General features: G+C 45.7%; 1 protein-coding gene across 27 annotated transcripts in view; it reads left to right on the top strand.

Moving 5' to 3' along the window:
* The window catches only part of CAMK2G (calcium/calmodulin dependent protein kinase II gamma), a 118,241-nt gene that overhangs the window by 31,931 nt on the left and 72,385 nt on the right, over positions 1–13,925 (top strand). For 14 of the 27 annotated variants that reach the window (XM_064663790.1, XM_064663794.1, XM_064663796.1 and 11 more), the window contains exon 3: positions 10,119–10,239. The exons of the other annotated variants lie outside the window; for them this stretch is intronic. In XM_064663790.1, the coding sequence (XP_064519860.1) occupies positions 10,119–10,239 (121 nt within the window). The remainder of the gene's footprint in view (positions 1–10,118; positions 10,240–13,925) is intronic. 27 annotated transcript variants of the gene reach the window in all.

The raw sequence follows: 13,925 nt of genomic DNA on the forward strand, positions 1-13,925 counted from the left end.
GGCAAGGCCTCTTGTCCCTGCCAGAGACCTTCCCCTGCCTGGTCCTGTGTGTGCTGTGTGCTATATGCTTCCTCCAGTTTGCCGAGCAATTTTTGGAGTCTTTCCTCCTGTTCACCTGGAATCTCCACAGCTGTAGATCTATTGAGATATTGTTCTGAATCAAGGCTGTTTGTTCCCTCTCTCCAGACATCACCATGGTTTTATTCTAGGCTGCCCATACCATCTCTTCTCAGGCCCTGTGAAGCTGGGAATTGGTCAGCAAAGGTAGTTTATCCTTGCTGGATCAAATGCAACTTTCCTGTCCGTAGTGTGGTCAAGTGATGACTCTGAAAATCTTTGCTGACCTGTTCTGCAGGACTTATGCAGCCTTTCTTTCTGGATCAGGCAGAGGCTCATCCAGGTGTAGCTGATATACAAACTGATGGCTCAGCCACCTTCTGTGGTTCCTTTGCAGTTGCCTCTGCTCTGTTTGAACTGCTGCTTCTGCTGAGCACTAGAGTGAAATCCTGTTCCTCATGGTGCAGTTCCTTCTACCCCTTACTCTTCCCTGGGACACATCCACAGATGCTCTGTGCTGTCCCTGCTGTGGATCTCTGCTCTGAGCATTCAGTTTTTCAGAGCTCCTGCTGCCCCTCAGTCAGATACAACTCCAGATACACTGCCTGTGTTGGCCTTCTTTTCAGGTGTGGTTTACAGTTAGGGTTGTGCTCTGACCTCACTTCCCAATGATGCAGGGAGTTCCTGTCTCTGTTCCTGTGAAGCTACGTGGCAGGAGATGAGAATTATCATCCAGCTTCTGAATGAGGGTACAGCCAGAAGGGAATTAGCCTCTGACGTATGGTTGATGGGATGGGGAACGCACAACATCAGTGATGGCATGTGGGCATAGGTTAAGAAGGTCAGGATAGCAAAGCAACATCTGCGTAATCCCTTTGCTATTTTGTGTGAAGATGAATGAGTGGCTGGGCAGGGGGAGGAGGCAGCAAAATCACTGTTAGCAGGGCAGACTTTAGCGTGGTTACAGGTTTGATTTTGGTTTATTTTTTTAACAGGACTGAACAGATTTGTAGGACAGTAGCAGTAAAACATATACTAAGCTGGCAGGCCTCTTCTTGGGAATTTGCTAACTTCCCAGAATTGCTCATGTGAACAGGAGACAGATTCCTCACATCAGAAACTCTTGAAGAGTTGATAACAGCTCAGCATTTGAAGGGACAGCATACTTACTCTGTGACAACTCTTGCATTCCCCAGCCTGCCTGACCCTCCAGCTCTCTAGCAGGTGAACCTCTCTGCAGATGCTGGCAGCAACATGGCCACAGCATTTCCTCGGTGCTCCCTCCATACTGAGGGGCAGGGCAGGTCCTTCTTGCTGCAGCCTTTCCTGCTGGCCATAGCCAGCACAGTCAGGAGGTGTTCAGGAAGAGATGATTCCTGTCTGACTGCAGGGGATGAGGTGTGCTCAGAGAGCTGGGGCACGCACAGAAGCTATGCAGAAGTACATTGTAGTCCAGACACTTCATACTGCCCTGGCTGGGGTAGAGTCTCTGTGTATTTTAGGCTTTCTGCAGCATGCTGCGCCTTTAGGGAGGAAAAGAGGAGCGGCTGTCTTTGCAAAACCTCTGAATTGCTTGCCTTGCACTCTTCCTTTCCTTTCCTTTCATGTGAGCAGTGACAGCTACTAGAGAAGCTGCAGCCTCAGGATTTTCCTGCGTCTTCCTCCCACCAGAGCTGGCAATGCTGTTTTGATGTGTGTTTAATAGACCGAGCCCTGAGACACAGTGTGGGCCAATGCTAATCGGAAGGATCCGTTTTCCACCTGCATCTTCCTGGTCGGTGTCTGTCAGAGAGCAGAAGGCAGCAGCTGGGTGGAGGGATGTGGAGACCTTGTGCCATCAGGAGTGCTTCCTGGGGTGAAGTGTGCAGTGGCTGTGCTTTGGGGCATGAAGGCCTTGTCTCCCATGGAAGCTATGAAAAGCCCTCCTCAGCTTCCTCTGGGAAAAAAAAAAAACAATAGTGGATGACTAACACACTCTTTGTAAATACAACTTATCCTATCAGTCCTATCAGTGACTAATGAAGGCTTTTTTTCTCCCTTCCCCTCTTGTCTCACTAAAATAAAAGCAGTTGCTCAGAGATCTTTCCTCCTGTTTTATTTTACTCTTAACAGTGGTGTAGCAGGGCATGCAGGTCTTTTACAAAAGGCACCTTATTGCCTCTTTTTCTTATGTGAAACTTAATTCTAGATGGTAATTTGTGTATTCATTTTTTGTGAGGGTCATGGTGCACTCCTGAAGTGATTTTCTGTTCCATCTGCTGGTCTTTGCTTCTCATATTGGAACCTGCATCATGTCCACAATGCAGGGGAATCAAACCTCGCTTTAACTTTTTTGATGAAACCTTTGACAGTGTGCCATTAGTCCTGCACATTTGGACCCTGCTCAGACGCTTGCTCCCGATTGTGTGTCTGGTTCTTGTGAGGGGGCATCCTATTTTTTTCTTGGCATTCTACCAACAGACAGCTGCCAGCCTTCAGGTTAGAAAGCCTGTGGGCTTGCTCAAAGCTTTTGGAGAAAGTTTACTGTGCTAGTGCCATGCTGCCTGGCCCTCACAAGATACACACAGTATGCTAACAAGCTACCAAAAGAACCAAAGACAATATTCGCCAAGACGTCTAGGGAGATGCTACTTATGTGTTTGGTAAGTGCATTATTGAAAAGAAGGACTTGTAATTCAATAGAAAGCTTAGTTTTAGGTGGAAATTATATATCAAATAGAAAAATTGTGCACAGAAGTCCTCTGAACCCTGCTCTGAATTGCCTCCATGGTCCCAAAGGTTATTCATCATCTGAGACAGAACTGTAAGGGACTTGGAAAAAGAATGCTCTTGAGTGCTGTCTTGGATTTGGCAAGCAGATTCCATAAAAGCCTGTCTGACCTTGTCACATTGACCTTTTCTGAAAAGAAATCTAGAAAAACTGCTTGTAAGTTGGGTCAGGTTATTTTGCATGTCAAATATATTTCTGTTTTCGAGGCAGCAAGGACAGGAAAGGATGTCTTAATGCCATCAAATACTGCCCTTCCAACTCTGTCTTGTGAACTCCTGGAGGGAGCAAAGGAGAGCAGTACTCGGTAAGACCATGCGTCTTCTTTTGAGGATGCCATCAAGTGCATCTTCCTCCTTCCCTCTGTGCAAACCAGCCAGTGTCACATTCATCTGGCATTTCTGTGTCTGCTAGAGCAGTAGTTTACATGTCACTGTTACAAAAGAGAATTTTCAAACTTTTTTTTTTTTCCATTCTTTTCTCAGGAAAGGTGGTGCCTCATTTTCTCTCTCTTTGCTTCTGCAGCTCCCATCCTGCCCTTCCCCCAGCCAGATCATGACCTGTTCTCGTTATTTGCTCTCCCTGCCTGTCCTGGTGTGACACCAAGTCTTCACTACAGCCTTTTGCCACCCCCTCTTTATATCCAGCTTACAGATGACCTTAGTTGCTACTCCTGTGGCAGGGGAGCTGTGTGCTCATGCCTACACTTGCACTTGCAAGTCTCCTGGGTGCCTGTAGAAATGAATCACAGAATCACAGAATATCCTGAGTCGTAAGGAGCCCACAAGGATCATTGAAGTCCAGTTCCATACCTTGCACAGGACAGCCCCAAGAATCCTACCATGGGCCTGACAGTTGTCCAAACACTTCCTGAAGTCTGTCAGGTTTGGTGCTGTGACTTCCCCACTTCCCTGGGGAGCCTGTTCCAGTGCCCAACCACCTACTGAGTGAGGAACCTTTTCCTATCCAGCATAAACGTCCCCTGACACAACTTCAGACCATTCCCTCAGGTCCTGTCACTGGTCACCACAGAGAAAAGATCAGTGCCTGCCCCTCCTCTTCCCCTCATGAGGAAGTTGTAACTGCAATGAGGTCTCCCCTCAGCCTCCTCCAGGCTGAAGAGACCCAAGTGCCCTCAGCTGCTCCTCATACGGCTTCCCCTCAAGGCCCTTCACCATCTTCATTGCCCTCCTTTGGACACTCTCTAATAGCTTAATGTCTTTCTGATATTGTGGTGCCTAAAACTGCCACAGTATTCCAGGAGACGCCACCCCAGGTCAGAGCAGAGCGGGACAATCCCCTCCCTCGACTGGCTGGCGATGCTTTGCCTGATGCCTCCCAGGACAGGGTTGGCCCTCCTGGCTGCCAGGGCACTGCTGACTCATATTCAGCTTGCCCTCAACCAGAGTCCGAGATCTTTCTGCAGGGCTGCTCTCCAGCCTCTCATTCCCCAGTCTGGACATATAAGCAGAGATAGCCAAGTGTCATCATCCTGCCTGACTTCCACAGGTCACCAGCAGTGACCCACAGCTGTCTTTTGGGTAACTTCTGAATTAAGATTATACAAAGTTACTTGCTTTTTACTATAAAGAGCCAAAGTAGGCAATTTCTTCTATAGACCTTTTTGGTTAGTTGTTTATCTTTCAAAATAAAAAGCTGTTTTGTTTAAAAGCACAAATCTGTTAGTTAGAAATGTGAAGTAAGGAAGGAGTCCACAAGTATGGTGAGATGGGAGGAGTATAAGAGGGGAAACTTATCTTCAAAGGCAAGAAACCTGTACTGGCATCATACATTAAATCAAACTCTCATCACTAAATGGAAACATATTTGCTGTTTAAAATGTAGCATAATTGCTGGTAGCAGCAAGCTGTTCCTCCTAAAGATGTTTCTTTCTCTAAAGAACATAGACCCCTGCTCTATCCCACAGAGGCTCAACAATCCTGGTGACTTTCTCCTCCCACAGACTTTTTATTTCTGAGTTCTCAATCTCCTTGACAACTCGGTGAACAGTCTCTTGCCCTAGGTTTCAGAGTTTGGCTAAAGAAATGCTTCTTTTAAATATGACAAAGGGTGATCAATTGCACAAGCAGGACCTGAGCCAGTTGATATAAATCTGCCTCTGTCACAGACGTATAAGCACTGGGGCGTGTGACGTGTGTTCTGTGCACAGGAACCAGATGCTCAGGGAAGTTAAGCAGAGATTACACTAGAGTGGTATTGGATGGACCAAGTTGACTGATAGAATGAAATAAGTCTTCCCAGGTCTCTAAGTCCACTGGTTGATTTGTCCATTGCCGTATTTTTATGTGAGCTCAGTGTAACAGGAAGATGCTTTCCTCTGGCTCCCCAGAGTTTGTTTAGTCCCTGGACCATTTTTTTCTAAAGCAGGGATTTTCTGTGTTTTAGGGTACCTTTGGCAGAGCTGGTTGGAAGACAGACCTTTTTAAGGCAGGACATCTTTGCATTTTCAGAGGCCTCATGAATTGTCTTGGGTGGGCCTGTTGTGGGTTTTTTAGGCACAAGGGCATTGCTACTCCGACAGTTTCTTGGAATGGAGAATAGCATTGAGTGCTTCAGGAGAGTCAGTGGGCTGGACTACCCAGCTGGAGACTGGACAGAGTATTCTCCTGACTAGTGTAACTGCTTTGCCCATCCCAGGGTAGGGTCTGGCACTTCATGTCCTGAACACTCTGTTTCATTCATTCTCTTGCTCTGTTTCTCAGTGTGAACTGTGTTGGTGTGAAGGCTGCAGAAATTATCATCTCTTTCCTCTTCACTTGTTAGTAATGCAGTAAAGGAGTTCAGATATGCTTGGTTTGGCTGCAGTTTCATTAGAGAAACCTGGCATCAAAGCTTCCAAACAATCCTGCCTGTCTAGGGAGCTGTAGAAAGACTGCACAAGTAGTTAAATCTGTTGACCTTTCCTCAATATTTAGTTATATCAGCGACCCTTTATGAAGTGATGGCGTGTATGTGTACTTGGTAGGATTTGCTGTTAACATGCATGGTTGAGGCAGGTGCCCTGGGCAAAGTTTTACTTACTGCCTTGGTTTGCTCTCTCTTCTGTGCATATTCCTTGCTTTTAGCCATGTGTGGCAACACTGTGATCCTCTTGCCGTTTGTTGTTCGGGGGTTTTTTGTGATCAGGAGTGGGGAAACCACTCTAAGATATGTCTTCAGGCCAGAGAGAGAAATGAATTAGATGAAGGAGAAGATGTTCTTTCATTTCTTTGCATTCCCTGGAATACTTATGACAATGGTTTGGAGGAGAAGCTGGTGCAATCTTGGGCAGTTATGATTGTGAAGGCAACCATGTTTTACCCAGGATTCTGAGTGCTTTGTAATTTCACAACCAAGAGTCATGGGGGAAATTTTCAGAACTGTGTGACACAGAAGGTGGAATTTAGAAAATTGCAAAATTTAGCATAATTAGCCTGAAACTTCATATTTGTGGCCTGACTTTTTCTTCTTGGTGTGAATATCAGCTAGCCAGCTTCTGTTCATGAAAACCTCAGCATCCAGCGTTTACATCAGAGTTGCAGATGCAGCAAACTGAGACTGTCTATTCCTTCAAGGTACTTTTCCTTTTCTCACTCCATTCCTTCTGTTGTATTTGTACACTTATGAAATTGGGTAGAAGAAATCTGTCACATTCTCAGTGGGTGCGGACAGTTAAAGCTTTAATAGCTCTCCCATAGGGATTGCATTGGGCACTACAGGACTTAATTAAACCCCTTCATTCTTAAAACAATGAATGACTTTACTGCAGGATTTGCAGATGTAGTGCCTCAGTATTACAGTACTTGAGGCTTTCTTTTGTCTTACAGAGATCTAACTAAGCTAGAGTGTCTGTTTTAGACTGGTTCCCTGTCCTCGGTGCATCTGTAGTGGAGATGTTACACATGTGGTATAGACTTGATATGATTTGCTCTTAATTCCAATGCATTTTATGCTTTGGGTAATTCTACCTTCATCCTAAACTTCTGCACTGAGGTAAGGCAGTTCTGATGTGATCCATCAGGACTCGTTGTGCAGATGGTAGAAGTGAGCAGCCAGCACTGTGAACAAACTAATGCCAGTACAGGGACTCAGAGCAACTTCCTACACAGCGTCTTCATTACTATTTTTATTTTACTATCTATTTGCTTTCACGTTTTCCTTGTCTAAAAGGGGGAGCTTTATAATGCATCCTCACCTGCCTGAGATTCAGCCCTTGGGGGAGAACACCTGAAAGCAGGAGCAAGGACAAGAAGAGACATAAAAGTTGATTGGAGCCATACAGGAACCTCAGAGACCTAATGTGACTACCTCTCCTGGTTACCCACTTGCACTTGTTCAGTGCAGGCTTTGTGCCCACCAGGAGATGAGCAGCAAGGATGCTGTGGGCTTAAGAGCTGGTTTGCAGCACCCATCATCGACTGGCAGCAGCATTTATCTAGGCCAGCAGGGATGCAGGGAGCGAGTGACTCACTCGAGGATTCATGCGCGCTCTCCCCCTCTCCTCCCCCCGTTGCAGCTGTGGCTTGGTCATCAGCCATTTGGGAACTAGCAGCTTTATTTGGTTGCTGTTTGCAGTGGGCAGTTTCTGTTAAGGTTGTTAATTTTATCAACTGCCTTGGTAGCTAACTGACTTCAGAGAAGACTTGAAATTGCCTTTTCTGCTCTCTTCTCCTTCCCTGCTGGTAGAGCTGCCCACCCAAACAGCTGCTCTGGCACAACCTTGGCTGAGGAGGTGAGAACAAGCAAATGGGCTGGAGGCAGAAGCTTCCTAAGCTGATTCACTGACAGCATGGCCACTGTTTTGAATGTTGGCTGATGTGGTTAGGCTGAATGGCCTCTCTGGGTGCCCCCTTGTCTGTCATGACTGGAGGGTTTCGTGGCTTTGCTCCAGCTGAACAGAGAAACACATTTTGTGGTGTGGTGGAGGAATGAATATATGAAGAACAGGAAATTGTTTTAATAATTGTAAAATGGAAAACTTATTACTTTGTGATCATAACAGTTGCTAAACTCATCAGAAGTTGCCAGACTTACTCTCTGTTGAACTGTGAACAGTTCACTCACACTCTGAGTGAACTGTAGGGCTGCAGGCTGCTTCTGAGGGTTATGGCCTGTGAAGGAGAACAGCCTGCCCTGAACAGCCACTGTGCTGTCCTTTGCTCCCTTTAACCAAGGCCAACAAGTCTTATCTCTGAGCTGGGCTTTCTCATCTCACATGATCCCATTTTCCTTGCACTGCTCTTTTTGGTGGGTGCTCTGTCCTTCCCACGCTTCATACTTGTGGCTTTGGCTTCCCTCTGGACACTTCTTTGGTCATCTTTGTCTCCTGTACGTGTGCCTGTCTGCAAGTGCCGAAGCACATTTTACGCTTGCATTTACCAGGGCCTGGAGGACACGCTTTCTAGGCCCTCCTGCCCGCTGGCTGCTGTCGCTTCAAATCCTGGCTGTGGTAGATATAAGCAGCTTGGGAGACTTGCTGTGCCTAAGTCCTGAAAGGGGCTGCCCACCCTGCCACTGCTTCCCTCCCCTGCTGGGTCACAGGACCTGGGAACCTCTTCTTGCTGCAGAGACTGGCCCTACAGCACAGATGATTGTTTATCTAGTTAGTTATTTTACATAATGGGATGTACTTCTCCCATGTTCCTCAGCTTTCTAGTGAGCTATATGAGCTATGTATTTCTGTGCTAGGGCTGCAGCAGTATCTTCACAGTTTACACCTGTAGTTGTCCTCTGCCTGCCGTGCTGAAGGACTGCAGTATTTGGATACAATGCTTGGCAGAAGGAATGAAGAAGAGGAGAGAGGCTTAGGAAGGAGTAGGGATCTCATTTGCTAGCATTCACCTTGAGATGGAGATAGCAGTTTTAGTGATAGGATGAGCGGAGTCCCGAGTCTCATCTGGCTAGACCAGCTGTCCAGGTAGAGACAGCAAAATGAAGAAGCATAAGGAGACATTTTTTTACTATGCCATCTGTTGAGAATGGTGCCTGTTGGGGAGCTTCTTTTAAAAGGGGTGCTGCAGTCTGGAGCCCACATTTGTGCTCCATGGAGCTCATATTGGACTGTGGAGGTTTCTCAGGCTCTGGCCATAGCAGACCATGCTCCATTCTCTTTTTTTGGTTTGTAATTCAACCTCTGTTTTAGGTCAGAGCTGAGGCCGTCTAGTGGGTAGTGTGGAAAAGGTTTTTCTGCCACTACTCCCATTTGTGTGTTCTACAGAAAAGGGAGGATTTAGTCTTCAGACATGTTGGCTTGATGTCTTAACCGTCACCTTATTAAAACCGAATCTCAACAGAGAAAGTTCCTTTGTAGCCACCAGTGTTAGTGCTTTAATAACTGTTTCACTGCATTTTCTTTCTCCTTCTGACACACCTCCTTTTCTTCTCCCTTTTTTTTTTTTTTTTTTTTTTTTTTTGCCTGGCATAGGCAGCAATTTACAGAACTGAGTGCTCTGAGAGCTACAGTGTCAGCCCCTCATCTTCAGTCTTTGTTGTGGCTCAGTACATGAGGTGGACCTAATCAGTGAGGATTGCTCTTCTGGGTGTGTTGTCTGTTAATCAGCAAATCTGGCCATATCTGGAGATGTGATAAGTGTCTGTTAACTTGATATGGTGCTGTGGAATTCAATGCCAAAATGCACCACATAATCTTGATCCAAACAATAGCAAAAGACTTGGTGGGGGGAGCTGTAGATGACCTTAAAATTAGTATTGCAGTAATGTAGCAGCATTAAATGCCTGCAGGCAAACAAGATCTAAACTGATCTAGCCAGGAACATTAAACATTCATCAAAACAAGAAGTTAACTTAGCCAGAAAATAAATCAAAACTGTAGCATAACAGCTGCTTTTTTGGAAAAAGATGCAAGTCAGGTACCTCTTTCCCTGAAAATCTGAAAGCAAGCATGGCGATGGGACAGGGAGACCACTTTAAAGCTATTTTGCTCACCAGATAGTCCAGATCTTGAGCTTTCATGTGAAGGAAGCTATTTTCAGAATGTGCTCTTGTCAAGTGCAATGCAGGATTTGTTGAGTGGCAGTTCCACCCAAACAGGATAAATGCTGGTTTAAAAAAAAAAATTAATATTTTTTCGAATTCTGAACACCAGACTTTAATAGTAAAAATTGCTTAGGTCTTAATATAACACTGAGGTAGGATTTCATGCTTCCCAGAGTGAGACATGATGAGGTATCTCAGCAGTGCTAATGCTGCCTCTATCAGTTTTTGCTTTGAGAGGGTGCTCAAAATCCATTAGATCTGAACTGCTTTGTTTCTATCTTCATTTCTCTTTCTGCAGAAGGATGAAAACCAGGGTAGTGAGAGGCTCAGATTCCAAAGATCTGAATTTGTTCACAGACTTGTCACTGACATGTTCTCAGGTTTCAGTTCCTCTGCTTTTCTTCTTCAGCTCCTTAAAGGTAGGGAAAGAAACCTTGTGCTTCAAAGGTTTTCTGGCTGCATAGTAAATGTTTGTTACACACCTAGAGATTCTCCAACAAAATATGCTACAGAAGTAGTTGTTCTTTTATGAGGATGTTTTGTTTGTTTTCTAACATATTTTTCCCCCATTTAAGTATCTATCTTCTAAAAATTTGCCAGAATTTCTATTTTTCCCAAATCTCTGCTCATGCTGTGCAGGTCTAGGGGCAATTCAAGAGAGCTCTACAAAGGGCACCTAAGGAAAAACATTATTGTACAGCTCTATGTGACCTAAGACATGCTGTCATGTGTACTGTCCTGTCCATCTCATTGCGGAAAGCATGTGGAACCCCTCTAAAATTTAGGCTGTGTATTTATTTAACAAATCACTTGTCTTCTCTTAATCTCTGTGAAAGCTTGTTGGGATGCTGTTTATTTAAATGTACATCCTACAGCCAGCCTCTTGGATCTGAAACATTCCCCCCCCAACTTTCTAACCAAAAAAATATTGTGTGGAGTGTATGTGTAAGTTAGCAATGTGACTGCAGCCTCCTGTCCCATAATTTCCTAACCCACAACTTCTGCCTGTCTCTGCATTGCAGCCCATAGCCTTTACAGGAAAGATCAGCTCCCCGTATGTACACCTTCAGCTGATCAGCTGGGGTGCAAAGCTGGTGTCTCACCTCTTTTCTGCCTGGAAGATTGGCTGTAGGCATGTGAGATGCTAGACTCTCCTGTGGTGTGTTTGCTCTGCATCTCTGCTATGAGTGTCTGGGGGAAGGGGTTGGTGGTGAAGGAGGGGTGTGGGTGGAGAGTCTGCTCTTGGTCTCAGTGAAGTTTCTGGTAAGCTGGTCACATGAAACAAAAAATACATCAGCTCCCTTCCCCCATGCACCAGAGTGTTTCTTGGCTCTGCACCCAAACTAGCAGCTGAGCACGTGATTTACTTGTAAAATGCAGTTTTGGTGCCATTGCAGATGGGAAACTAGGGATGGGAGAGCTGGACTGGGGCTGCCCTGTGTGCAGCAGAGGGCTGCCCTCCCGGGGAAGGGGTATGTCTCCCTGCTGAGTTGCAGGAAACTGGGGGGATGTGGTGCTGCAGGACATAGGCTTGGGGGAACACCTGCTGCAGGATGTGGGGCTGCAGAGGAAAGTGCAAGCTGCAGGAGGCAAAATGGAGGAGAATGTGTCGAACCACAGCCCTGCCAGGGGAAGGAGGTGGGGGTGCTGCATAAGGGGCAGGGGGAAGGAAAGGGAGAGCTCTGTTGCAGGTGGTATGGGGGGCTGTGCTTTGAGAGTTGGCTACACAAGTACTCTGGACTGAAGGCCTTCTTACAAGATACAAGGTCTGAAATGACCGTGACAGAGAGTTGTACTCATTTTTGTTCTGTTTTGTTGCAAGAAAGGGGAAGTTGTTTGACCATTCAAAGCTGGGGAGCTCAGCATCTTCTGGTTTGAAAACTTCATTCATTTTGCTAGTTCTGTTTGTACCCTGCAGTTCTTCCTTTCTCAGGGATGTAGGCTTTTTTTTTTTTTTAAATGACACTAACTCAGTATGCCCAGGAAGAGCTAAAATAAGCTGTTACGCTCACCACAACTGAGTGGAGACCTTCCAGCAAATGCCTCCCAGATGCCAGGCTGGCCAGCAGGGCAGTTGCACCATTCTTAGGGGGAGTGCAGTTGCACCACATTTCTTCCTGTGTCAGGACTGCAATGGGTGCACTAATGCCTCCTGGCCACAGCAGATAAAATGAGATAAAAGAATTCCTGCCCTTTGCTGTGCTTCTATCTGCCTGTCAGCATTTGTGGTTGGTGATCTCCATTGCTTCACATTAGGAGGAAGGTGGCTGCACTTTTGTTGTTGTCAGCTTCAAAGGGGAGCTACAATGAGCTGCTGCAGGAATGGTTCCCAGTACTTCCCACTGCAGCACTGGTTTTCCCTGTGTTTCATCCCACTCTGAGCAAGAAAGAAGTTTGTAAAGCAAGAAATGGTACTTTTTCTAGTAGCCAATGGAACAGGTGAAATTGGTGGTTTAGTGGGTAGTTTTAATGGTCAGCTGGTAGAATTCTTAATTATTGCAGCAGACTGTAGGTGCCAACTTCTGTGGCTGTAGGTGTTTGGAAGGTAACCTCAGTGGTGAAACATTTCCTTCCCACCTCTTCACCACCAGACCCGGAAGGGTTGTTCCCTCTATGACTTGCTTCCATCACGGTGGCACAAAATAAACTAATGGTTAGCAGGAAAAGAGGGGAAATGAAATTCGGGTTAGAGGCTCTTGGAAATTCTTCTTTGGTTTTTGTAACTAAAGTAGCTTGTTAATGGGAAAGGCTAACACAGAATAAAGCAGAGTTGACACAGGCCTTGTATATCCCACTGGCAACATGGGAAGGATGGCTGGGGAGATGAAGAGACATTTATCTTGCCAGCAAGAGGAACTGGTGTGCCCTGAGAGATGTGGACCACAAGCAGGGTTTGTACATGAGAGATGGCATCTGTGTCATGTCAGAGCTTATTGAAGACTTTGACTGGGCCTGCTTTGGCCTGTGTCAGTTGTTCTGCAGGCAGGTGTCCTCCACCCTCCTAATGCAGGCACGGTGATGGCTCATTTTTCAGCGGCTGCAGTGACACCAAGGCTTCAGACTGAATCCACTGGGCTTTACTTGGCTCGTTGCATGTGACTGAGTAAGACTGGGAACAGTAAGGCTTTTAAAACAGCCTGAAGAGCAGGGGATGTGGAAACCTATGGCTTGTGGGGAGGGGTCAGTGTATGCTGTGCAGGGATGTTTCATGAACGGGTTTACAAAATCTTGCTCTGTGTGCTGTAGCAAGCTCAGAAAGGAGGTCCTTTGCCCATATTCTGAGTTGATCTCAAATGTGAAGCCAAAGGCTATACCTGCAGTGGATAGCTGGGGTGCTGCTACTTCCTTTTCCCAAATGCACATGTATTCAGATTCCATGTTGCTTTGCAGTGCTGGCTTTGGTCAAACTGTGGGATCTGCTGTAGGCAAAGACCTAAGCTGAATGGTGGCCATTCTCTCTGAGAGAGTGAAAACACCCAATATGGCTTTATCTGTGCCTTTGTAGGCAACAAATGGCATGTTAGGCTGGAGTACACTTAACCCCTCTGTTCACATAGTTAATTGTGACTGAGATCACCATCACCTGTAGCCTGCCCTGATTCACTAATTTGACCTCCTTTGACTCTCAAAGTTCCTGGAAAGTTGCTGGTGTCTGTGAAAGCCCAAGTTCCCCACTTCCTCTTCTCGTGCATATTAGTGTGCTATAGTTTTGTTTTATAATGTGTACAATAGGTAATACTCAGGATACACATATCCCGAGTATTTCCCATAAAGCAAGAGGACAGGAATTCTCCTTCCCTTACCAGGTCCACCTGCTGGATAATCCAAAGAAAAATTGGACAAGTTGTTTGCTGATAAACTGAAAAATATACATGTGAGAAGGCAGCTTTGAATGACACTGAGTGTAGAAACTGCAATGTCAAAGGTGCACACTATGACTTTTTTTAAAGATTCTTCTCTTTTAGGTATTTTTAATACTTTTTTTCTTTTTGCTGCTGTTGTACACATATTAATATCTGTCTTCAGTTAGATTATCTTTGCAAAGTAAGTACAAGGCCATGAATTACTGGAAAAAAGAATAAATTTATCTGGCCCACTCTTCAGG

This window comes from Pseudopipra pipra, chromosome 8 (assembly GCF_036250125.1).
Source record: "Pseudopipra pipra isolate bDixPip1 chromosome 8, bDixPip1.hap1, whole genome shotgun sequence".
NCBI lineage: Eukaryota > Metazoa > Chordata > Aves > Passeriformes > Pipridae > Pseudopipra > Pseudopipra pipra.